The 26,439-nt window shown below is 40.5% G+C and overlaps 1 protein-coding gene across 6 annotated transcripts; it reads left to right on the top strand.

Moving 5' to 3' along the window:
- Nucleotides 1-4,722: 4,722 nt before the first annotated feature.
- Nucleotides 4,723-17,861, top strand: Henmt1 (HEN methyltransferase 1). Of its 6 annotated transcripts, none has more exons than XM_027922023.2 (8): nucleotides 4,723-4,813; nucleotides 5,633-5,732; nucleotides 9,184-9,312; nucleotides 11,966-12,078; nucleotides 13,123-13,257; nucleotides 14,741-14,920; nucleotides 15,594-15,720; nucleotides 17,085-17,861. In XM_027922023.2, the coding sequence occupies exons 2-8, from the start codon at nucleotides 5,712-5,714 to the stop codon at nucleotides 17,508-17,510; spliced, it is 1,131 nt and encodes a 376-aa protein (XP_027777824.1). In that variant the 5' UTR covers nucleotides 4,723-4,813; nucleotides 5,633-5,711; the 3' UTR covers nucleotides 17,511-17,861. The 6 variants fall into 6 exon arrangements, with proteins under 6 accessions (XP_027777824.1, XP_027777823.1, XP_071474870.1 ...); XM_027922022.2 differs by having other exon boundaries at nucleotides 15,594-15,771; XM_071618769.1 differs by lacking the exon at nucleotides 9,184-9,312 and having other exon boundaries at nucleotides 15,594-15,771.
- The last annotated feature ends 8,578 nt before the right edge of the window (nucleotides 17,862-26,439 follow it).

Raw genomic sequence — 26,439 nt, 5'->3', positions numbered from 1 at the left:
GGGATTACCATGTCTGGCTCCTTAAATCTTATTTCTAATTTATTTTAGGGAATTGGGCACAAGCCTAGGCATGGTGGAGCATGCCTGTAATCCCAAGGGCTCAGGAGGCTGAAGCAAGAGGATTGCAAGTTTGAGGTCAGTCTCAGGTAGGAGGCCCTTAGTTAGACCCTGTCTCAAAAACTAAAAAGGCTGGGTATGTAGTTCGGTGAAAAAATACCCTTGAGTTCAATCACAAGTACAAAAGAAAACAAATTGATTCAAGGAGCCAATTCTTTATAATAAAATCTCTCTCAGTATGTTTGAATGTGTGTATATATTAAAATATATAGCCAGGCATGATAGAATGCCAATAATCCTAGTGGCTTGGGAGGCTAAGGCAGAAGGATTGCAAGTTCAAAGCTAGTCTCAGCAATTTAGTGAGGCCTTAAGCAACTTAGCAAGACCCTGTCTCAAAACAAAAAATAAAAAGGGCTGGGGATGTGTTGCTCAGTGGTTAAGCACCTGTGGGTTCAATCCCTGGTACAAAAATATAAATATAAATACATACACACACACACACACACATCCTGTTGATTCTATTTTTTGTTTGTTTTGGTGTTCTAGGGTTTCAACCCAGGGACGCTTTACCACTGAGCTATACATCTCCAGTTCTTTTTAGTTTTCATTTTGAAACAGGGCTTACTAAATGGCCAAGGTTGGCCTCCAATTTGCAACCCTCCTGTCTTAACCTCCCAAATAGCTGGGATTACAGGTGTGTGCCATTATGCCCAGCTTGTTTTTTCTGTTTTTATGGAGAATATTGACTAATAAATTCAGGATTGATTAGAGTAATTGAGCTGTGTGGAAGCAGTTTTTCTCCAGATCTTGATCTTGGCAGTACCGATACAGTTTTTTTAGGGTGTCGACAAATTGCTAAGGCTGGCTTTGAAATTGTGGCCTCCATGTGCAAAGGCACGTGGCCAGAAATAGTTTATTTTTTAAAGGGCTGAAGTTTATACAATGTGTTTCAGAAAAACTTAAAAATTATGCTTATAAAATTACAATTACAGACATGTGTCACTACGCCTGGTTACCCCCACACCTTTTAAAAAATTTCTTATTTTGAACAGGGCAAGGTAGTATAAATTTGTAATACAGTAAAATTGGAGGCTTAGGTAGGAGGATTGCAAGTTAAAGGCTAGCCTCAGCAATTTAGGGAGGACTTAAGTAAGGTCTGGGGAGGAAGCCCAGCAAGATGGGAATTTGAAGTTTGCCTGGACAACATAGGCAACATAGACCCTATCTCAAAAAAACAAAAACAAGGCGGGTGTAGTGGTATAAGCTTATCATCCCAGAGGCTGGGGAGGTTGAGGCAGGAGGATCACAAGTTCAAAGTCAGCCTTAGCAACTTAGTGAGGCCCTAAGCAATTTAGCAAGACCCTGTCTCAAATAAAAAAAATACAAAGGGATGAGAATGTGGCTCAGTGGTTAAGTGCCCCTGGGTTCAATCCCCAGTAACCCCCCCCCCCCCAAAAAAAAAAAAACCCAAACCAAAACAAAACAAAAACAATTCATATAGATTCAAAAGGAGAGTGAATAAATTTATGGATCTTAATCTGTCACAATCTTTCCTCTGGTCTAAAACTATTTACATTTTCCTTAAAAGCAAAAATATAATTACTCTTTCCCAAGATCGCCAAATGTCTCATCTTATTGTGAGCATCATGCCAAGCTAACATCAGGATAACTTTTTTTTTTTTTTTAAAAGACAGGGTGGCCCAAGCTGGCTTCCAATTCCTGGGCTCAAGTGATCCTCCTGCCTCAACCTCCCAAGCAGTTTAGGACTATAGGTGCACATCATGGTGCCTGGCTCAGGATAATTTTTTTTATTATTATTATTATACTGGGGGTTAAACCCAGGAATGCTTTACTACTGAGCTACATCCCCAACCCTTTTTATTTCATTTTTTAAAATTTAGAGACAGGATCTCACTAAGTTGCTAAGGCTGGCTTTCAACTTGCCAACCTCCTGCCTTAGCCTTCCCAGTCTCAATAAATCACTGAGATTACAGAATTACAAGTATGCACCACTGTGCCTCGCTTCCTTTTTCCATTCAAACCAATACTCAATCCATAATACATGCTGTATACACCTATTTGCCAAACAGGTAATCTCATTTTTTATTTTTCACTGAATGAACAACAGTTACAACAATAACAAAAAACCTCTGTGCTTGGAATAAGTAAATTTCCAAACATTAAGGAGTAGCATCAGTACTTAAAATCAGTACATAAGTTTTATGTGACTTCAAACTCATGAAGATACAACTTTCTATCTCAGTGGAAATTATAATATGGTGGAAGATAAAATGAGTTATGATGACCAAAATTGGATGACAAAGGCTAAACTCAAGTACTGGTTGTTGGAAAGAACAGATGCATGTGACAGCTTGAAAAGATCAAGTTTGGTGATTGTCCAAATGTGGGAAGGGCAGAAGTGAATACAGCCAAGGATGAGGTCTGGGACTTGGCTCATAGCCTGGTAGGAGATCAGGAGAATGGTGAAATAGGCAAATTTGGAGGAAACGGGTCATAAGAATACAAGTTCATAAATGGGCCTTCTAGCCAATGAGGCAGAAACTCTAGATCCAGGAGTCCAGAATAGTTCATTTATTAACTTTTAAAATTTTCTTATGCTGGGTACAGTGCCACAGTCATATAAACTCAGGGACTTGAATGTGTGTATATATTAAAATATATATACACACATTCTGAGGCATGAGGATTGAAAATTCAAAGCCAGCTTAAACAATTTAGCCAGGCCCTGAATAATTTAGTAAGACCCTATCTCAAAATAAAAAATGAAAACGGCTGGGGATGTAGCTCAGTGGTAAAGTACCCTGGGTTTAATCACAAGTACAGAAGGAAAAAAAATTGGCTCAACGAGACAATTCCTTAGAATCTAATATGTAACGTGTGTGTATAAATATATAGCTGGGCGTGGCTATGTACTCCTATAATCCCTGGCATTGGAATTACAGGTGTGGACCACAGTTTCCCTCTGTATATCTACACCACATTTTGTTTATCCATTCATTCATTTACCGGCATTTCCACCTTTTAGCTACTGTGAATATTGCCACTGTGAACTTTGGTGTAGAAATATGTTTGTTCCCTTTTCAATTCTTTTTTAGTAGATACCCAGAAATGCATCCATCACTTACTTTTAGAGGTTTCATTTAAAAAATACCATGAGCAGGGCAATGTGGTGCATGCTTGGAATCCTAGGCACTCAGGAGACTGAGGCAGGAGGATCACAAATTCCAGGCCAGCCTCAACAACTTAACCAACCTAAGCAATTTAGTGAGACCCCGTCTCAAAAAAATGAAAAGGACCGGGATGTGGTTCAGTGCTAAAGAATCCCTGGGTTAAATCCCTAGTACCAGTAAATAAAACAACAACAACAAAAATCCTGTAGTAAGGAATTGTTCCTTTAACAAAGAGTATTTCAACTGCATTTCCCTAGGCCAACAGGAATCTCTCAAACTGTGATGTAACATCATCACTGCATCTGTGAAGCTTACCTTGAGTTACACTTTTTTTGTTTTTGAGTTATACACTATTTTTGTCCATAAGACTAGACTCCAAATTACCAAAGCCAAGATTTGTGTAATCCATCTTTGTGCTACCCCAAAACTGCTAGAATTTTTTTTTTTTTTTTTTGCATACAGTAGGCATTACATGCCTGTGTTAGAAAATACAGTTTCAATGTCTTTTATGGTATGTAAATATACTATGCAAGCCCTCTACCACTGAGCTACATCCCTGGCCCATTATGGTATACGAATAGGCTATTAATTGAATAGTAAACACCAACTTTTGATTTCTAAAATAGGAGTAAGATTTCTTTCAAAGACACCGTCGCCCCCTTCCCCCACCCTCTTTAATCACCAACAGGTAAGTGCTGTACTTATTTATATAAGTGTTGAGTCTCTGAGAGAAAGGAGAAAACTATTAAAGTTTTCTGAGAGACCAGATATTCTTTCCACAATCTGTGTGTATGTGAAGTTGGGGTGGGTGGGCAGGAGTCGAGCTGGGAATTGAAAGAACATTTTTCTGAGTTCAGGTGTTTTCAGACCAACTTTACCAGCCTAGCAGTCGCTTAAGTCCCTCCTGCAAATAAATGTTATGGGATCAGAGCGGCGGCTCTTTCAGACACTGGACGCCGGCAGGCTCGCGCTGAGCCCGGCTGCTCCGGTAGCCGCTTTCCATTGGCCAGGACCGTTTTCAGGTCTTTGGGGCGCACTGGGAACCTCGGACCGGGAATGCCACGGACGCAACAGCCACCCTTACTCCCGGCCTGAGGACGAGCTCCGCGCAGCGCCCTCTCCATCCATCAGTCACGGGACCCGGCGAAGGCGGATCACAGCTGCGCGATCTCGGGATGCGGCGGGGTGGAGGTCGTAGTGCCCGGCAGGGTTCGGGTGAGGACCTTGAAAATAGCTTCGGGGCATGCGCCACTGCGGCCGTTAAAAAACCCCAAACCGACGCCTGGGAGTGAGGAGCAAGGAGGGATGGGGCAGGCGCACTGTGGGGCTTCGCATGCCGGGGCCGACGCTAAGAACCAGTACCGACGCCGAGAGCGCAAAACTTCGATGCGCGGCGCAGGTATGAGGTGCGCAGGTGTGGCCGCAGGCGGGTAACGTCACGTAGCGAGGCTGCGCGTGCGCGGGCGTCGGGGGCGGGGCCTGGAGTTAAATACGGCTGCTGCTCTGCTTAATCCGCTCCGTCCTCTGCTCTTTGCTTTTCTGCTTGGTGTGCTTCCTTCTCAAAGGTAACAGATGTTAGGACTGAGGTGCCACCAAGATAGAGCCTAGGCTCGCATGAACAGGGTTTCGTAATACGTGTCAGGGAATTATTAAAAGCTAGTTGTTGACATGGTGCCTAAATTTCGGGCTAAGTTCTAGTTTATGGGGACTAGTGCTATGGAGAGCCAGAAATTTAAATTCAAGTCCGGGAGTGAATTGGATCGATGTTGCAGTATCTTTTGACTTACTAAGGGCACTTTTTCCCTCTCGAAATTTCATTTAACGATGTTTGATAGAGTTATTGAAAGCAATTTGAATGAGATTGAGAATCTTAGCAGGGAAATAGGCAGAGGCAGAACTCAGGAGTTTGTTTCAGTGTGCATCAAATTAAACAAATAGCAGGAAAAGGAGAGAATGGGTATTATTGTACTTAGCTGAGTCTGATACTGTGAAGTTCAGATATCCTGACTTGTTTGCTAATGTCTGAAACGATATTTCTTGGGTAAATTCTGTGGGCTGCATAGCAACACATAGAGGAGAAAGCTCTCTCTCTTTACATCTGGGCCAGCTGTTTCCTATAGGTGGCTAAAAAAACAAGTGTTTTGGCTAGGGGCGTGGAGCATACCTGTAAGCCCAGCCACTCAGGAGGCTGAGTCAAGAGGGTAGGGAATCGCAAGTTCCAGGCTGGACTGGCAATTTAGCCAGGTCCGTCTCAAAAAACAACCAAAACCAAACCAAAACAAAAAAGGCTAGGGATGTAGTTCAGTGGTAGAGTACCCTTGGGTTAGAGTCCCAGTACTTCAAAAACAAATGAATAAATAAAAGTAAATATTTTGTATTTACAGTTGAATCGCTGCTGATTCTCAGATACAGAGCTTTAATGATATATATCTGCATTTGTTCTCAACAAAATCTGGAAACAAGATGGAAGAAGAGAATGAACAGGTAGGTAAATGCCACCCTTCTTGCCTGCCTCTATTTCTCTTGGGAGTTATTACAGTGGTGTACTGTGAGGAAATTGCATGCAAAATCCATCACATTTAGGCTCTAGCATTTCCAGGAGTCTTAATTGAAACAAGGCTATATATTGATGAAATTTTCTACAGTTGTGGGTATAAAGTTAAGTGTTTTTGTCATCAGTTGGTACTTATTTAAACAAACTGTCTCAGCTGGGCACAGAGGTGCTAGCTACCCTGTTTAAGGATGAAAAATAAAAAGGACTAGGGATGTAGCTCAGTGATAAAGCTCCCTGTATTGAGGAAAAAGGGGTGGGGGAGGAAAACAAACCCAACACTCTCTCTAATGTAAATGAATGGATTGCCTGGAGATGTTTTGTTTTGGTACTAGGGATTGAACTCAGGGGTGCTTTACCACTGAGCTATATCCCTAGCCCTTTTTATTTGAGACAGGGTCTCACTCAATTGCTTAGGGCCTGAATAAATTGCTGTAGCTGGCCTCAGGCCCCAGAATTGCTGGGATTATAGGTTTGTGCTACCAGGTTTGGCTTGGCTAAATTACTTTTGCCACTCCTACCTTTAATTTTTACCAAAGTTGTTTCTCCTCCCTAATCTTCTCCCAAGGATTTCATCTCCCCACTTTTGCCTGGTATTCTAAAGAGAAGCCCACCTAAATGGTTAAGATCTTAATATAGTAGCTATGGGCTCAAGTGATCCTTCTATCTCAGCCTCCCAAGTAGCTAGGTTTACAGGTTGTGCCACCATCCCGGCCTCCTATAAACATTTTAAAATTCGGGCCTTTTTAAAATACAAAAGTAATTCATAAATATTATAAACCTGGGTGTGGTGGCATATGCCTGTAATCCCAGTGACTTGAGAGGCTGAGGCAGGAGGATCAGGAATTCAAAGCCAGCCTCAGCAACTTAGTGAGACTTTGTCTCTAACTAAAAAATAAAAAGGGCTGGAGATGTGGCTCAGTGGTTAAGTACCCCTGGGTTCAATTGTTGATAAAAAAAAAAAATAATAATAATAAAATAAATAAAAATTCACTTTTCTACTTCCTCCCTGGAATTAACCACTGTTCAATTTTGAGTATGTTATATCCTTGTTATGGGAGAAGAGGTGCCTCCAGACAAGGGTTCAAGGAGTTTCCAGAAGGGAGGGGAAATTCAGGACCAGTGGGTTTCTTGGCATATGAAGTAGAAAAGAATTTCAGCACAAGCCAGACAAAGGCTGTATTTAGGGGCTGGACTGAAGGTGCAGCTGCACAGTTTTGCACCTGAGTGTGTGTATTTTCCTCATTTTTCAAAGGCATGCCACTGAAGATTTACAACCATGCTTTCTGCATCTTAGTGGCTCTTGGGGGTTTCTTTTAAGATTCACTGTATCTTTTTTTTATCCTAAATCCCTATCTCACTTCTATTTCCCCACCCTAACGCGCATTGCCTTGGTGATGTAGCTAAATTTCTACCCTGAAAGTGGTTGGACCTAAGATGGCCGCCAGAGTGACTGATTATCTTAGATACCCTCTAACTTCATCATAATACCATCTGCATGTGCTGGAGATGTAGTTCAGTGGGAGAGCACTTGCCTAGCATGTCCCTGAGTTTTATCCCCAGTACTGCAAAAACAAAAATACCATCTGCACGTTAAATGACACCTCCTCCCCCCAGTGCCATTGTTTACAGTTACCATAAAGATGACTGAAAAGGATGTAAGGGGTGGGGGGGAAGGGATGCCACTTGAATGCTCTGAAAATCTCCTCCCTCTTACCAACCTGTCCTTTCTCCATCACCTGTAGATTTTATACAGCAGATTCTGTTTGAGGAGATTTGAGATAAGGCCCAAGAAAGGTTTTTTTTTTTTTTTTTTTTAACTATTTATAGTACTGGGGATTGAATCCAGGGCCTTTCACACACCAAAGCAAATACTGTTCCACTAAGCTACACCCCCAATCCTTTTCCTTTTGAGACAGTGTCTCCTAAATTGCCCAGACTGGCTCTGAACTTTTGATCCTTCTGCTAAGGCCTCCTGAGTAGCTGGATTACAGATTTGAGGAACCTTGCCCTGCTAAGGATTTGCATTTTTATTGTTTCCATGCCACTTTTTGGCGGTGTGGGGGAACAGACCACACTTATAGTACTTAGGCTTTAGATTCCTGTTGTCCAATCTGTATATCTGATACACGGCAAGTGTATCATATATACACTTATCATATATAGTGCAACTGAGGAAGGAACTGAATTTATCTTTAAGTTTAAAAAATGAGTATTTGGGGCTAGGGCTGTAGCTCACTGGTAGAGCTCTTGCTAGCTAGCATGTGTGGTCCCTGTGTTGTGGTGCAGGGGATGGAACCAAGGTCTCACATGTGCTAGGGAAGTCCTACCACCAAACTAAGTTCCCAGCCCTGCTTGTATTTTATTTGGACAGTATTACTCTAGATATTAAGAGCCTTTTTGTCTAATGCTTTGTGATATTGGTATATAGGAACAGCAGTAAAAGCTTTCACTGATTAATCTTACAAATTCTGTTTTTTTTCCCGTTGGGGTCTGTTAAAGAAAAAGATTATTTAGGACTCTTGCACATTGCTGACAGGGCTTAACTATGAATAAGTACAGCAAAGGCAGCTGGAAATATGTATCTAAGGAGTAGAGTGTGAGAGAGTAGGGTAGTGGGTGGAAAATTAAGAGGATTCATCAGGATGGGGTAGGTGACAGGGTTCTTGCTAAACAGACTTGAAAGGATTCCTGCTGAGGGCAGACCAGGGTCTTAGATATACATTAAGGATGAGGGATGAAGAACTTGATTGTGGGCTGGGGTTATGGCTCAGCGGTAGAGCGCTTGCCTAGCACATGTGGGGTGCTGGGTTTGATCCTCAGCACCACATAAAAATAAAGGTATTGTGTCCAACTAAAACAAAATATTTAAAAAAAACTTGATTGTGAGGGTGATTAGATATCCAGTGGGTGAGATTTTCTTTTAACTGATTTAGCAGAATTCTTACTAAAACTGGGCTATGCAGGCTAAAGATTGAACTGGGACTAAGGTCAAAGTCTGGTAGAGAAGTAGTCATTGAGGAACCTGAGAGAGGTTACTGGAGAGTCTTCACAAACATTTTCTAGTCTTCTAATTAGACCACGGGCTTTGGCAGTTGACTCCATAAAGGTCCTCTGTTTAGGAGGCTTCTAATTGTTTTTATTCAATGCATCATTTAGTAATGCTCCCTTCAGCTGAAACTAAGCTAGGGGAAGGACCTAGCCTGATTCTCACCTGCTAAAATGCAGGAGGGGAACCGTGGAGGAGATATGATGTTGCCTAATGATGTTAGGACAGGGGTCTTTGATGACTCGTGTATTCTCCATAATGATAGTTCTCCCTGGATTTAATTTCTGAAGTCATGCATGATTAAGAACTCTTCTTTTTTATTTAAAAACTTTCAGTGCAATAGTGCGATTGATGGTAATTTTGAAGAAGTTTGTCCTGAGAAAGTAATTAAGTTTAAACCTCCACTATACAAACAACGATACCAGTTTGTTAGAGATTTTGTGGATCAACATAAACCCAAGAAGGTAGGTATCTTTTTGCCTACATATAACTATTAAGACTGTCCTATTATATTGTCAAATACACTAGTAAGGAAAGACTTTTTAAATTTAATTTTTTATTTTTGTAAGAGAAAGGTGTTGCTGCATTGCCCAGGCTTATTTTAAACTTGTGTGCTTAAATGATTCTCCTGCTGCAGCCTCCCCAAAATTGAGATTACAGTTGTGCCCAGACATCCCCCCACCCTTTTTTTTTCTCTTGCAGTACTGGGATTGCACCCAGGGGTACTCTATCATTGAGTTAAACCTCAGCCCTTTTCATTTATTTTGAGGCAAGTCTCACTAATTTGCCCAGTTTGTCCTCAAATATTGAGCCTGTCTCAGCTTCCCCAGTATCTGGGATTAGAGATATGCATCACCACACCTGCTAGGAGATCTTTTTCAGAAGGATTTTTGCAGTGGGGAAAATACCTTGACTCGAAGATGCAGTATCTGAGTTAAGCAAAAGTTTTTTTTTTTTTTTTTTTCTTTATAGGAAAGAGTCAAGAAAGTTACAAAGTAGGAAAGTAACTAGTAGTAAGAAAGGATAGTAAGGTGTGTGTGTGACTCAGTGGTAGGGCGCTGGCCTAGCACATATAATGCCCTGGGTTCTATCCCTTAAAAAAATAGCAAAAACAAATAAAGAAAATTTACTCTAACCAGGTTGATTATGGGGAGGAATTATAGGAAGATTTTTTTTTTTTTTTTTTTTTTTTTTAGAGAGAGGAGAGAGAGAGAATTTTAATGTTTATTTTTTAGTTTTTGGCAGACACAACATCTTTGTTTGTATGTGGTGCTGAGGATCGAACCAGGGCTGCTTGAGCCACATCCCCAGCCCCCCCCCCCTTTTTTTTTTGGTACTAGGGATGTTTGAACCCAGGGGTACTTAACATAATACTGAGCCACATCCTCAGCCCTTTTTATTTTTTGAGACAGTGTCTTGCTAAGTTGCCAAGGCTGGCTTTGAATTTGCCATCCTCCTGCCTTAGCCTCCCAAGCCACAGGGATTACAGGTATGCGCCACTGCACTGGGTGAAAAATCTTGATTTTTGCAGTTGAAAGTGATCTAATTGTTTCCATATTTCTAAAGTGCTTAGTTAGAACATCAGGCAAACTGATATTATGTTCATAAGTACTGTGGTTCTTTTAAATTAGATAATAGTAAGTGAGCCTTGATGGTGTATGCCTTTAGCCCCAGTCACTGGAGGCTGACACAGGAGGATTGCTTGAGTCCAGGATTTCAGTGGCAGCTGGGCAACACAGCCAGACTCTGACTCAAAAAAAAAAAAAAAAAAAAGTAACAAATTGGATGATAATAGGTCTGCTCATCAACCTCAGGGGAAAGTCATGATTTCAGAACATATACTTGTTGCCATCTGTTAGAATCTGTAAACAAGTCAAAATAACACTTGGCATTTTGCCAGGGGAATGTTAGAGTTGGTAAACAAGTCTGGATGGTGCCTGGCAAAATGCCAGAGGGAGTGGTTTGAGAAGTAACAAAAGCTAGCCATTAAGTGTGGAGATTCCTTATTGGTTGACTGATGTATCTAGTTTATGCTAATTAGATAAGCTGTGTGGAATGTATAAATACTGCTCCTGTCCTGCAATAAACGGCTCCCACTCCTGCTGTATCAACGTACACAAGTTATTCGTCACCCCCCTGATTATTCTGCTGCAGCCGTACTCCGGCAGCCATCCTAATGGGTTTGATGCTCTGGCTGTGGACTAGTTAATGGTAAAGTGAATTTCTTGAAGAAAGGTTTTTTTTTTTTTTTTTTTCCCTTGATGTTGAAAACAGTTAAGATTCCTTACACTATAGCTGTTTCTGCACATGTGCACAAAGGTGCAGGTTTTATTTATGTCTTTGTAGCCATGTAGGCACATGCATTCAATTGAAGCATCTGAAATGTCAACAACTCAAGAGTTCATTATGGGATATCATATGGTTTGTGATTGTTATTTCAAATAAACTATTCAGAAATGAATGAAACCAAGTTTTAGAGAGCTCAGTCTGCTGAAGTGTGATACTAAGAATATTTGACTCCCAAGTTCTGATTCTGAATGGGAAAACTGAGTATATATCTAATCTTTCTGCCTTTCTCATTAGTCAAATACTTATTTGTGGTAGGGGCTGTGGCTCAGTGGAAGTAGTACTTGCTTAGTTAGCATGATTGAGCCATGGGTTTGAACCAGAGCACCACAAAACAAATAACTGGAATACTTATTTGTCTACAGGCTTATGAAATTCAAATTATTATTATTTTTTTTTGTCAATGTTATTCTTTCCCTTTTACTCCTCACCCCTGTACTAGGGATTGAACCCAAGGGTGCTTTACCACTGAGCTACATCCCCATCCCTTTTTATTTTTTTTAAGACAAGATCTTGCTAAGTTGCTAAGGCTGGCCTCAAATTTAGGATCCTCCTGCCTCCTAAGTTGGTGGGAATAATAGGCATGTGCCACCATACCTGTCTTGGTGAATACTATTTTATAAAAAAAAAAAATGGTCCTGCATAATAGTTTCATTGTGGTTTTATTACTGACACACAATCCCCCACTCCGTTTTTTTTTTTTTTGTTGTTGTTTTTCATACTTTTTCTGGTTACAAATGTCTTTGAAATAACATTCTGTCTCATCTACAGGTTGCAGACCTGGGATGTGGTGACACAGAGCTCCTAAGGCTGCTAAAAATCTACCCATGTATTCAACGGCTTGTTGGAGTAGATATCGATAAGGAAAAATTGCAGTCAAATGGGTAATACTTAGTGTTAGATTTGAATATGGTTCATCCCCCAGAGTTTCATATGGTGGTGCTAAAGTGAAACAGCCATGAAGAAGTGGGGCCGAGTGGAACTCACTTAGGTTCTGGGGGCTCTGTTCTCATGAATGAATTAATGTCTGCCTGCCTCCCTCTAGAAAAGAGGGCTGTGTCTCATGATTGGATTTAGTTCTGAGGTTGGGTTATGAGGCCATTCCTTGTACTTGGCACCTTTATGCTACCATTTCCTTTTTCATTTTTCCTATATTTATGTTAGATATTCACAGATTATTTTGAGAATGTTTTTCTTCTAAAGAACAAAAAACTGAAAAGTCACTGATCCAAAATGAACCAGAAGACCAAAAATATTAAGAGAACAATATCAAATATTCAAAATCTTTTTTTTTTTTTTAAAGAGGGAGAATTTTTTAATATTTATTTTTTAGTTTTCGGCGGACACAACATCTTTGTATGTGGTGCTGAGGATTGAACCCGGGCCGCACGCATGCCAGGCGAGCGCGCTACTGCTTGAGCCACATCCCCAGCCCTTCAAAATCTTATTCTCTTTTTTTTAGGGGGGGGGGTACTGGTGATTGAACCCAGGTTGCTTTACCACTGAACCACATCCCAACTCCTTTTTATTTTGAGATAGGGCCTTGCTAAGTTGCTGAGGCTGGCCTTGAACGTGGCATTCTCCTGCCTTAGACTTCTGGGTCATAGGGATTACAGGTATGTGCCATCCTGCCTAGCCAAAATCTTGTTCTCATTGCCCAGTAATTCCCCAAAATGAGAGCAAATTGCCCTATGACCCAGTGTTTACTACATCAAGACAGGAGAATGGACTGAGTCAAACTTAGATTAATGTAGGTAGAAGAATAAGGATTTGAGTTCTCTCTCTGAAGAGAACTTTTTTTTTTTTTTAAATATGGTGCTAGGAATGGAACCCAGAGCAAGCACTCTACCACTGAGCTATAGGCTCAGACCAAGAGTTTCTAAATGGATTGTGTTCAGAACGTTTCTTATGTGACAATTCTTTTGCAGGCATCAGTTGTCTCCCTATTTGGGGGAGTTTGTAAAGCCCCGAGATCTGGATTTGACTGTTATCTTGTATCATGGCTCTGTTGTGGAGAGAGATTCTCGTTTGCTTGGATTTGACTTGATAACATGCATTGAATTGTAAGTTATAAACTGTTAATTCATTGTTTTTTTTTTTTTTTTTTTTAATAAGAAGTATGAAAACCAGGTATGGTGGTGCTTGCCTGTAATCTCAGCCAATTAAGAGGTTGAGGTAGGAAGATCACAAGTTCTAGGTCAGCCTGTACAACTTAATGAGATCCTATCCCAAAATTTAAAAAAAAATAAGGCTGGAGATGTGGTAGAATGTCATTTAGTTCAATCCTCAGTATCAAAAAAAAAAAAAAAAAAGAAAAAAAAGAACTAGGCTCTTGGTGTTTTCTTTTTTTAGTACTGGGAATTGAACCCAGGGGCACTTTGCCACTGAGCTACAGCCCCAGTTCTTTTTATTATTTTGAGACAGGGTCTCACTAAGTTGCCCAGGCTGGCCTCAAACTTGTAATACACCTGCCTCAGCCTCCTGAGCTTTTGGGATTATGGACTTGTGCCACCATTTCCGGTTGGTGTTTTACATATTTAGGCTTTATATTTGTAAAGAAAAATGTTCATCAGTTGGGAATATCTTTTTACTCTCCTTTGGCATTTTACTTGGGAATTCTAAAAGTGCAGAAAAGTTCCCAAAAAATAGAGTGCCAAGAATACCCACATACCCTTTATCTAGATTCACCTGTGAATGTTTTACTCCTTTTGTTTGCAATTGTACTTGTGTATTCTCCCCACCTATCCAGTTTTTATGGAACTAATTAAGGGTAGGTTTTACACATCATAGCCCTTTGCTCTTGTAAACACTCAGTTTGTATTTCTAAGACATGGGGTTATATGTAACTAGCCTTCTTTTTTTTTTTTTGGTACTAGGATGGAACCCAGGGGCGCTTTACCACTGAGCCACATCCTAGCCCTTTTTATTTTTTATTTTGAGACAGGGTCTCACTAAACTGCCGAGGCTGGCCTTGAACTTGTGATCCTCTTCCCTCAGCCTTCTGAGCTGCTGGGATTACAGGTGTGCACCACTGGGTCTGGCCCTGCCCTTTATTCCTGAAGAATACATGTGAATTATTTTGTAGAAGAATATCCCTCAATCTGGGCTTATCTATTATTTCATTTGATTTGGGGTAGGCTGTTTTTGAGGGGAGGGGCTGGGGATTGGATTTAGGGCTTTGTGCTAAACAAATGCTCTACCATTGAGTGCCACTCCCAGCCTCAGGGTATCCATTTTTGGCACTACCAAGAAGTGATGTGTATTTATACGGGGAAGGTACAAACTCAGATAACATGTTTTTAGGAGTATGATAGAGTCCCATAGAGCACAGCAGAGGACCTTGGTTAAGGGAACACTATGGGTAGAGTTGTGGGTAGGGAAAGATTAGAATATGTGAATCTTGTTTTGTTCTTGTGTCATAGCATTGTTGCATAGTTGAAGAATAGAGAAATTGATTTTCCAGATGGTCACTGTTTTTACTAAATCAATTTGGGAAACATTTGTCAGTGAAGCTACTTTAATTATCTTTCCCATTAACCATTTTAGAATAGAACATTTGGATTCAGATGATCTGGCTAGATTTCCCGAAGTGGTATTTGGGTACCTGTCTCCAGCCATGATTGTCATCAGCACACCAAACTCTGAATTCAACCCGCTGTTTCCCACGGTGACCCTAAGAGATGCTGATCATAAATTTGAGTGGAACAGAATGGAGTTTCAGACCTGGTAAGTTCAGAAGGTTTCTGTTGTTTTTTTAAATCGGTTTTTAAAGTCCTAGGCAGTAAACCCTGATAGCTCTCTCTTACCTAAATTGTTTCTATTTTCTTTGGTACTAGGGATTGAACCCAGGGACGCTTAACCACTGTGATATATCCCCAGCTCTTTTTATTTTTTATTTTGAGACAAGGTCTTACTAAGTTGCTTAGGACCTTGCTGAGGCTGGCTTTGAACTTGTGATCCTCCTGTCTCAGCCTCCCAAGCCTTTGGGATTATAGGCGTGTGCCACTGCATTTGGCTTTTCCATATTTAAAAAAATTTTTTTTTTTAGTTGTAGATGGACACAATACCTTTATTTATTTGTTTTTTATGTGGTGCTGGGGATGTATCATAGTACCTCATGCATGCTAGGCAAGCACTGTATCACTGAGCCACAACCCCACCTCTGGCTTGTCCATATTTTTGTGGTAACTTGGAAACCAGCCCTATGTTGGCTGCTCCTGTGTCATAGAAATCAAACAAACCTTTTGTGGCATTGTGTGGTACTGTGAGGATGTGTAACAAAGTATTTTGATTCATTATATTTATCTATAAAACTATTAACTAGAATTTACTTAGCAATAATCTAATTATTTAGCAATAACTTTGTTTAGTAAAATGATTTCTATTATTTTGATTTCAGGGCCTTACAAGTGGCAAATCGTTATCATTACTCTGTGGAGTTTACTGGCGTAGGGGAACCACCAGCTGGAGCTGAGCATGTTGGCTATTGTACCCAGATAGGTGTCTTCCGGAAAAATAGTGGGAAGGTAACAGAATTGTGCTTTCCAGAGCAGCATGATCAACATGTTTATGAAACTGTGAGTATTTGTGAGGTAGCTGTCAGGGCAGAAGTACATTAATACAAGTTCGAGGTCAACCTCAGCAACTTAGTGAGACCCTGTCTCAAAATAAACAGGGCTGGAGATGTAGCTCAGTGGTAAAGTACCCCTGGGTTCAACCCCTAGTACTCCCAGCCCCCCCAAAAAGATGTTGAACTTTGTTTTTGTTTTTGGTAAGTGTCCCCAAAGTAAAGATAAGTGTACATGATCTTATTTTTTCCTGGTACTGAGGATAGAACCCAGAGCCTTGCACATGCCAGGCGAGTGCTTTATCACGGAGTTATATTCCCAGCCCTTATGACTTATTTTGAGGCTCATAGGAAGGTCCTTTAGGACTCTCGAATGCTAGTAGAGTTAGTCTAAGGCATCCTTTGGGCTTGTCTGGCCTCTTGGTCTTTCTCAAGGTATAATACAGAGAACAATCTTCTGCTGGGGTCTTGTTAGAGTACTTCAAAAGCCTTCTTCGTGAGCTCTCAGGATTATCAGCAGTAAAGAGAAAGCCAGCAGTAGCTTCTTTCCAGTCAGGAAATGACTATTAGAACTGAGCTTCCAATAGCTATGTATGGTGATAACAAGCCTGTGATGCCAGCAATTTAGGAGGCTGAGATAGGAGAACTGCAAGGTTGAGGCCAGCCCAGGCAACTTAGGGATACACTGTCTCAAAATCAAACAAAAAGGCTGGGAATGAAGTTTAGTGGTAGAATGTTCCTGGGTGTAACCCTGGTGTTGCACAAAACAACAAAAACAGGCTCTGGGCTGTGTAGCTCAGTGGTGGAGTGCTTGCCTTGCTTGTGCAAAGCCCTGGGTTCCCTTGCCAGCACACACATGCACACGAAATATAGTTGATCTTCCCAGAGAAACACATTTTTTCCCCTTAACTGAACCCTTTCTTTTTTTTTTTTTTTCAATTATTTTTTTAAAGTCAGGGTCTTGTCCTGCCCAGCATGGCCTCAATCTCCTCTTGCTTCCCAAGTGGCCGATACTCTAGGCATGTGCCACCATGCCCAATTTGAACTGTTTTTTTTCTTTCACCCTTTTCCTTGTAATACTAAGTAGAAATATTGGGTTAGTATGAATTGGTAAGACCTGGCTAGGGGACAGCTGATTATCAGAATTGAAAGTAAACAAGATAGTTAATATCAGTATGTAAGTTAGTTTGACTCCCTTTATAATTGAATCATTACAATGAGGATTTGACATACACCCCATATGTATATATAATTAATTCTCATGTGACAAGAATTACTGATGGCTTTGGAAAGTTTTCCTACATTCTGTCTTCTTCTGTTCAGGTTTATAAGACCTCCTACCCGAGTTTACAGCAGGAGAAGATGCTCAAATTTGTATTGGTTGGGGAAGTGTTGATACTAGTGGAACGGCTGAGATTGAGACAGCAGCGAATGCTGCGAGAACAGAAGGACTTGTGCAATGACCCAGACAACACTGACTCTTCTGGTCCGCCCCAAGTACTGTTGGGAGCAGTCTTCACAGAGGCTGAAGAAGCCAGGATAGAGAATTCTCCAAAACCCTTCTGTGAAGGAGATAAGTTTTTCGTACCCCTGCAAAGACTCCTTGCTTATCCCAAAGTGCACCGCTTACGTGTGACTGAGGAGAGGATGAGGTCACTCATCTCAGACTCAGTGCAGCTGAGCAGTGATGGTTCTGCAGTCATGGACGACCTGTATAAATCTTGGGATTATCAGTTTGAAGATTATTGAGCCATCTGCATTTCCTGAAGTTCAAGGACTCCATGATAGTTTGGCTTACTTAGAATTTAAACTTTGTATTGTCATAATTCAAGTAACATTTTAAAAGTTTTAACACAAGACACTCCTAAACTGGTGGACAGATACGCCTGACTGCACTTTACCTGAGAAAGGTTTTAGGGTTTAACTAAATGCAGTGTGTTTTCCTTTATAAGTTGGAATTTTTCTTTGTGTTCTCAAGAATGAAGAAATTGGATATGGTGATGTACTAATTTTGAACTCACCCTTTTTTTGGTGTTAGAGCCATGTGTTGAAGTAGCATTAAAATTTTTTAAAGTGATCAAATACACTGTTTAAAACCTATTCCCAGGGGTTATGAGTTGCTTTAAAATCTTTCTAGGATTATTTGGGCCAAATTTTTACCTATTATACTTGGCTAAAATGTCATACAAAAAAAGAATGCAGATGTTTGAAGGGTGCAGAAGTCTCTTCATGATGTCACCACTGTCCATCACTTCATCATGAGGAACCGGTGGTTTAATGAGTTTTTCTGTCCTTTTCTGGCATAGGAATCCAATGGTAAGTCAAGAGGTCCACCTCTGGGACCCCAGTGTCTGTGTTGCTATTGTGGTTTACCTTAGGGACAGAAATAGAGGTTTGACTTCCAGCTACCACTTGTATTTTCCATACCAGCAGAAAGAGAGGAAAAGGGAGAAGTGGCATGCCAGCTGCCTAGTATGATTTGCTGCAAGTTGGGAACATACTTCCTGTTGACTAGAATGAAGTGTATGGCCAGGGAAGCTGGAGTGTATGTGTCTGTGTTTGGGAGGCCATGTGCATACTTGTGGTCTTCTAAGGAACAAGGGGAGAATGTATATCTGTGGCAAATGGTATCACACCTGGAATATCCTGACTACCTGGAGATGGGCCTTGTGGCAGAACAGAGTTAGTCCCTGGGCAAGTCCTCCTGTGGGAAGGCCTCCTCAAGCTGAGCTTTGGAGGGTTAATCTGAAAAGTGGATTTGGTGACAGTGGGGAACAAAGAAGGGATTCTAGAAAAGTCTTAACCACATAACCACTGCTACCCAGCTGATTCTCCTTAAATTTCATAAACTAATCCCCACCTACTTCATCTATGTTCAGATGTGCACATGATTTAAGAGATTTGTATCCTTCCCAACCCCATCCCCAAATCCCTCTGTCTTCACCTTTCTAGGCCTCTGCACAAGTTTCGCCTTGGGGCTCCCTTCTTTGTTAGGGCCACATTTTCTATCAGGGTCAGCCCTTTCATATTTCTCCAAAGTTGACTATGTTCATCTAGAAACTGAGGGTACCCAGGGATTGAACCCAGGGGTCTTAACCACTGAATCACATCCCCAACCCTTTTAAAAAAAACATTTATTTTTATTTTTATTTATTTTTTATTAGTTGCATATGACAATACAATGATCTTGACACATCATACATTTTAATCAAATGGGGTATAATTTCTCATTTTTCTGAGAGTACAGGTTGCAGAATCACATTGGTTATACAGACATGGGTATACATACAGCAATACTAGTGTCTGTTTTATTCTGCTGCCCTTCCTATCCCCTCTTCCCTTCTCCTCCCCTCCCATCACGTCTCTCTACCCAATCTAATGTGACACATTTCTTCCCCCCCCCCTCACATCATCATAAATGTATTTTGTATAATGATGAGGATCTTCTTCCATCTTCCGTGCAATTCCCCTTCTCTCTCCCTTTCCCTCCTACCTCTCTTCCCTATCTAGAGGTAATTTTCTTCTCATGCTCTTCCTCCCTACTCCATTTTGAGTCGCCTCCCTTATATCAGAGAAGACATTCGGCATTTGTTTTTTAGGGATTGACTAACTTCACTTAGTATAATCTGCTCTAATGCCATCCATTTCCCTGCAGATGCCATGATCTTGTTATTTTTTTAGTGCTGAGTAATATTCCATTGTGTATAAATGCCACATTTTTTTTTTTTTTATCCATTCATATATTGAAGGGCTTTTAGATTGGTTCCACAGTCTAGCTATAGTGAATTGTGCTGCTATAAACTGAGCCACATCCCCAACCTTTTTTTTTTTTTTTGGGAGAGAGGGGGGGGGAGAGAATTTTTTAATATTTATTTTTTGTTCTCGGCGGACACAGTATCGAACAAACAAAGGATCAAACCCGGGCCGCACGTATGCCAGGCGAGCGCGCTACCGCTTGAGCCACATCCCCAGCCCCCCCTTTTTTTTTAATATTTATTTTTTTTTAGGTGTAGATGGACACAACACAATGCCTTTATTTTTATGTGGTGCTGAGGATCGAACCCCGGTCCCGCCCGTGCTAGGCGAGCGCTCTACAGCTGAGCCACAATCCCAGCCCCCCTCCCCCGCCTTTTTTTTTTAAATTTTGAGAGAGGATCTCACCAAGTTGCTTGGAGCCTTGCTAAATTGCTGTGATTGGTTTTGAACTTATGATCTTTCTGCCTAGCCTCTGGAAACACTGGGATTATATACTGCCACCACGTCCAGTGCTTACCCAGAAAACTTTTAAGTGCTCAGGCTGACATGGGGGCTGGAGCTACTTTCTCCTGGATGCCCCATCTCTGTACCTTCTATACCTACATTCTCCCCTACTCCCAGGCCCCCCTGCCAGGTAAGCTTTCTAAAATTGAGCCATCTTCTTAGCCCAGACCTTTGTTCTAAACGGAGTCACCTTTGCCCTTATAGCAGCATAGAAATGGTGGTCTTTGTATAGGGGAAGTAATTTAGAGGTTAAAATCCTTACTGCTATAAATGCAGAAAGCAGCTGGCTGGAGTCCTAAGGGAATTTAACCCCATTTATGTTGGCATAGGCTAAATATGTCATTTGATATATGTCATCTGATGTGGTGTGTTAGTCTCATAGCAGTTCATATTGCAGACCTAAAGAGTTGAGGATAATTTTTTATAATACTGGGGACTGAGCCCAGGGATGCTGTATTACTGAGCTATATCCCCAGCCTTTTGTTTCCAGTTTTGAGAAAGGGTCTTGCTAAGTTGGGGAGTTGGGCCTCAAACTTGTGATCCTCGTGAGTCACATCCTCATCCTTTTTTAAAAATTATTTTGATTAGAGTAGAATTAGAGATGTGTGTCACCACATTTGGCAAGCATTATCATTCTTCAAAATAGTTTCTGAAATCAAATAGTCATACCCGACAGCTTAAACAAGCAGTGAGTGGCACCCCACATGTAAGTGTGCAGCCCCCTCTAGAGTGTGAGTCATGTATAGCTTGCAGCCTGGTTTGTCTGAAAGACACTAGAGTGGGGACCTACTGAATGAGGTGTCTCATTCAGTCTTTGTTAAACCTATCACTAGCTGTCCCTTCATTCTTCCTCATAGGGCATTGAATTGCTCTCCCTGCCCCATGATGAATGGACTCTCTCCTTTCCTAGTTCAGTTCTGAGACTATCACCCCGAGGCCCTAGGAGCTTTCTGAGAAATCAGAGACAGGAATTCCTTGAGGTTTTTTTTTTTTTGTACCAGGGATTGAACCCAGGGGTACTCAACTACTGAGCCATATTCTCAGTCCTTTTCATTTTTTTGAAACAGGGTCTTATTGAGTTACTTAGGGCCTTGCTAAGTTGGCTGAGGATGGCCTTGAACTTGACAGCTTCCTGCCTCAGCCCGAGCTGCTGGGATTACAGGTGTGTACCACCACACCTGGCTCCTTGAGTTCTTAGTCTTAATGCTAACTGCACATCTGGAATTTCACAATTATGCTTTGTTATAAGTGGGATTTTTTTGGCCCTTATCTGGAGAAGTTTATCCTTTTTTTTGGGTGCTGGGGATTGAACCCCAGTCCTTGCACAAGCTGAATATGTGTTGAGGTGCTGATCTACACTGGAGCCAGAATTTTTTTTTTTTTTTTAAAGTGGGGGTCACTTTCTCCAGAAGGGATGGGTTTATTTTATTTAGTGTGGTGCTGGGATTAAACTGAGGGCCTCAAGCATCCTATGCAAGCCCTCCACCACTGACCTACATCCCAGCCAGAGGTTTTTAGTGCAATTTGTTTTTCTTTCATTTGTTCTTGTTGGGGAACTTTTTCTTTTTTTTCTTGTAGGGGTGGTTACTAGAGGTTGAATCTAGGAACACTTTACCACTGAGCTACATCCCCAGCCCTTCTGTATTTCAAGACAGCAACTTGCTAGTTGCTGAGGGTCTCACTAGGCTGCCCAGGTTAGCCTTGAACTTGTGATCCTGTCTCAGCCTCTGGACTTGTTGGGATTACAGGTGTGTACCATCATGGCTGGCTTGTTGGGATCATCCATTGTATGTTGTGTAAAGTGTGTTCACTGCTGTCACAATCCCAGTGCTCAGCATAGGTTTTAGATAATGGGGTCTGAGAAGCTTCTGGTTGCCGGGGTTATTGGAGGGGCTGTAGGAGAAGAAACATTTTCTCTGAAGTCTAAGTTCTGCTGAACTTTAAGATGTCTTAAAGTGCAGGGACCTTGATGGACAAGATAGTTACTGCCTTTACTTCCAGCTCCTTTTCCAAAAAAGCAACAACCCTAAATACCTGTTTTTTCTTCCTTCCTTCCCCAGAACTAGGAATCAAACCCAGGGTCTTGTGCATGTTAGGCAAGCACTCTACTACATAACCCCAGCCATCAAAATCCTACCAGTTAAGAACGGAAATAATTTAGGGTGTACTGGAGATTGAACCTAGGGGTGCTTTATCACTGAGCTCCATCCCCAGCCCTTTTTATTTTGAGACAGGGTCTTGCTATGTTGCTGAGGCTGATCTTGAATTTGCAATCCTCCTGTCTCAGCCTTCTGAGTCAGTGGGAGTATAGGCATGCACCACCACACTTGCAAGAACTGAAAACTTGAAAATAACCTTAAAACTTATATTACAAAAGTAAGACTAAGACAGTTCAGAACTATATAGAATTCAAAATAAACTTGGTAATACCTTATGTAACATTTTTACCTCCTTTGCTTCCTCCCCCACCCCAGTACTGGGATTAAACCCAAGGGTGCTGCTCGCCCACTGAGCCACATCCCCAGCCCTTTTTATTTTTTGAGACAGGGTCTTGATTGAATTGCTCAGGCTGGCTTAGAATTTGTGGTCCTCCTGCCTTAGCCTTAGCAATATATAGGCTTTATGTTTTTATGGTTTTTTTTTTTTTTTTGGTGGAAGAGGGACACAGTGCCACTGAGCTATCTCCAGTCTTTTTTTTTTTGAGACGGGGTCTCATTAAACATTAAATTGTTCAGGTTGGCCTAGAATTTGTAATACACCACCTCAGTCTCCCAAATTGCTGGGAATACAGGTGTGTGCCACCATGCCTGGCTCAGCAATATACTTTATAAATGCATCTAGATGTACTCCATTCTTGATTACATGTGCTTTTACAAAACAGTAACAGTAATGCTTTTTAAAAAAAATTTAATTAAAGTTCATGCTTTAAAAAACCCCAAATTGTTAGCTGGGTGGGGTGGTGCATGCATGTAATTCCAGCAACTCAGGAGGCTGAAGTAGGGGGATCACAAGTTCAAGGCCAGCCCCAGTAATTTTATCATGATCCTGTCTCAAAAATTAAAAAGGGCTGGAGATGTAGCTCAGTGGTAAAATGCTCCTGGGTTCAATCCCAAATTGTTAATAAGGATGCAAAGAAATTAAGTGTCTCTCCACATTTACCCTCACCTCCCGCCTTGGCCCTCAATTTCACCCCTATTGACAACTATCAAAAATTTATTATGTTTCTTTCCAGTTCTAGTTTTCTCCCCCATAGCTTTATTGAAGTAAAACTGAAGTACAATAAAATGCACATATTTGAAGTATGCAATTTGATCAGTTTTGACATGTATGTAACAAACAATATAAAAAGAATTTATTACCTTTTTACAAATTTGAAATCTGGGGCTGGGGTTGTGGCTCAGTGGTAGAGCGCTCACCTAGCACATGTGAGGCCCTGGGTTCAATCCTCAGCACCACATAAAAATAAAGACATTGTGTCCAACTAAAAAATAAATATTAAAAAAATTGAAATCCTATAGACTGTGGATCCTTCATTAGAAACCTTAAGAGATACAAAACCCCACCCATGTCAACTATTTCAAAATTAAATGGCACACCTATGAATATCTCAGAAGTCAAAGAAAGCACAAAATAAGTAAATAAAAAGTGCTTTGAACAAAGTGATAATAAAAGCTTAAAATATCAGGATCTCTGATTAAATTATAAACATTTATCTGAATACTATTTAAAGTACCTTGTATCAAAGAAACTAGAATTAACACATTATTTTCAAATAGTAGGAAGGAAAAAATAAGAGTATAAGCAGAAATATATGGAATAGAAAAAAATACAGCTAAAATTTAATAAAAATCTAATCAAGAAAACAAGAACACAAAAAATTGATATCAATGGAAAGGGAGCTATCAAAATCACCCTGCAGATGCTAAAAATATATTAAAGTAATATTACAGTTGTATGCCAATATATGTGATAGCTTACCTAACGTGGTCTATATTAGAGAAGGATCTGTGTGCTGCTGAGAAGAAAGTATATTCAGTCATTAATGGGTTAAAATATTTTATATGTAAGTCTAAATTATTGATTGTATTATTTAGTTCTATAGTTCCTTTGTTTAGTTTCTGTTTGAAAACACTATCCAGTAGTGAGGGAGGCATGTTAAAGTCACCCAGTATTATTGTGTTGTGGTCTATTTGATTCTTTAAGTTGAGAAAGGTTTGTTTGATGTATATAGATGCTCCATTGTTTGGGGCATAAATATTTATGACTGTTATGTCTTGTTGATAAAAAGTCCCTTAAGCAGTATGGAATGTCCTCCTTTGTCCCTTCTTATTAACTTTGGCTTAAAGTCCACTTTATCTGATATAAGGGTAGAAATCCCTCCTTGCTTATGTGATTCAGTGAGTGATATTTTTTCCCATCCTTTCACCTTCAGCATGTGGATTCCTTTTCCTATGAGGTGAGTCTCTTGGAGACAGTATATTGTTGAGCCTTGTTTTTTAATCCAATCTGCTAGTCTTTGTCTTTTGATGAATTTAGACCTTTAATGTTCAAGGTTTTTGAGAGATGATTTGTGTTCCTGGTCATGTTGGTTTATTTCTAGTTTTCAATTTGCATTAGTTTCTCCTTTGATTGACTGTTGCTTTAGTATAGTTCCTCCCTTCACTAGTTTTCATTTAATCTTTATGAAATATTGTTGAATATTCTGAAGTGCAGGCTTTCTGGTTGTGAATTCTTTTAACTTTTGTTTATCATGAAAAGTTTTTATTTCATCTTCAAATCTGAAGTTTAATTTTGCTGGATATAGGATTCTTGGTTGGCATCCATTTTCTTTTAGAGCTTGGTATATGTTACTCCAGGACCGCCTAGCTTTGAGGGTCTGCTTTGAGAAATCAGCTGAGATCTGTATTGGTTTTCCCCTATACGGAATCTGATATTTTTCTCTCACAGCCTTTAAAATTCTCTCCTTATTCTGTAGGCTAGGCATTTTCATTATAATGTGCCTTGATGTGGGTCTGTTTTAATTTTGTAAATTTGGGGTCCTGTAAACCTCTTGTATTTGATTTTCCATTTCACTCTTTAGCTTTTGAAAATTTTCTTATATTATTTCTTTGAAAAGGTTGTGCATTCCTTTGGTTTATGTATCTGTACCTTCATCTATCCTGATAAATCTTAAATTTGGTCTTTTCATGTTATCCCATAATTCTTGGAAGTTCTGTTCATGGTTTCTTAGCATCTTCTCTCCATGGTCCACTTTCTTTTCTTTTTTTAAAAAAGTATTTATTTTTTTAGTTGTAGGGGGATATAATACCTTTATTTTATTTTTATGTGGTGCTGAGGATCGAACCCAGTGCCTCACACCTGCTAGGTGAGAACACTATCTCTGAGCCACAACCCCAGCCCTCCACTTTATTTTCAAGATTACATATTGCCTGAGGTTCTGTCTTCCAAGTGGTCTGTTCTGTTGGTTATGCTATTGAATTTTTAATTTGGTTTACTGTTTCCTCCATTTCAAGGATTTCTGTTTTTTTTCCCTTCCCAGAATCTCTCTCTATTGAAATGATCTTTTGCTACCCGTATTTTCTCTCTCATATCATCCTTTACTTTGCAGATCAGTTTAACTATGTGATGTTTCTGTGACATTTCTTCCATTGTGGTTTTGATGGATTCTGTTATTGGAGTGTTTTGGTTTGCTTGGGGCAATTTGTTCCTTTGCTTTTTCATGTTGTTTGTGTGTCTACTCATCTAACTGTATGGATCTGAGGCAGTAGAGTTTTTGCCCTATAGACTTATAGTGTCCCTGAAGGTTTCCAGTACCTCACTTGCTGAGAAACTGGAGGTCAGTTTTCTTGGTTTTACTCCATGGAGCAGCCAGGAATGTTACCTTCTCTATTTTGCCATCTCAATCCCCCAGTTCCAGTTTTGGAAGAACTGGTGACCCTTTTGGGGACAGATGGTTCCTTTTTTTCCCTAGGGGAATGACATGTCTGGACCACACAGTATATAAGGCAGAGGCCCCAAACACAGCCACTTAAGATGTCTTTGTACCAAGCAATTAAACTGCACTGTATGAAAATGAAGAATGTGGTTTGGTAGGAGGCTGAATTTTATCTGCAGATTTTCCTTTCACAGTATCCATCACTACCAGCATACCAACAGACACCCTCAAACTAGATGTGACATGTGAGTTACCAGCATTTACCTCCAACTTATATTTCCCAAGGTCTGGGAAGTTCCAAAAACTGTTAGCTTTCCACTATTATAACAAGATACCTGGAGTAGTTAGAAGTTTTATTGAGGCTCAGTCTGGGAGGCTCCAGTCCATGATTGGACCTATTGCTTTGGCCCTGTGGCGAGGCAGCACACTGTGATGGGAGCACAGGGAGGAACAAAGCCACTCACCTCATGTCCAGGAAGCAAA

This window comes from Marmota flaviventris, chromosome 10 (genome assembly GCF_047511675.1).
Source record: "Marmota flaviventris isolate mMarFla1 chromosome 10, mMarFla1.hap1, whole genome shotgun sequence".
Classification (NCBI taxonomy): domain Eukaryota; kingdom Metazoa; phylum Chordata; class Mammalia; order Rodentia; family Sciuridae; genus Marmota; species Marmota flaviventris.
Note: the sequence above shows the minus strand (reverse complement) of the source record. Positions and strands in the feature narration are given on the sequence as shown.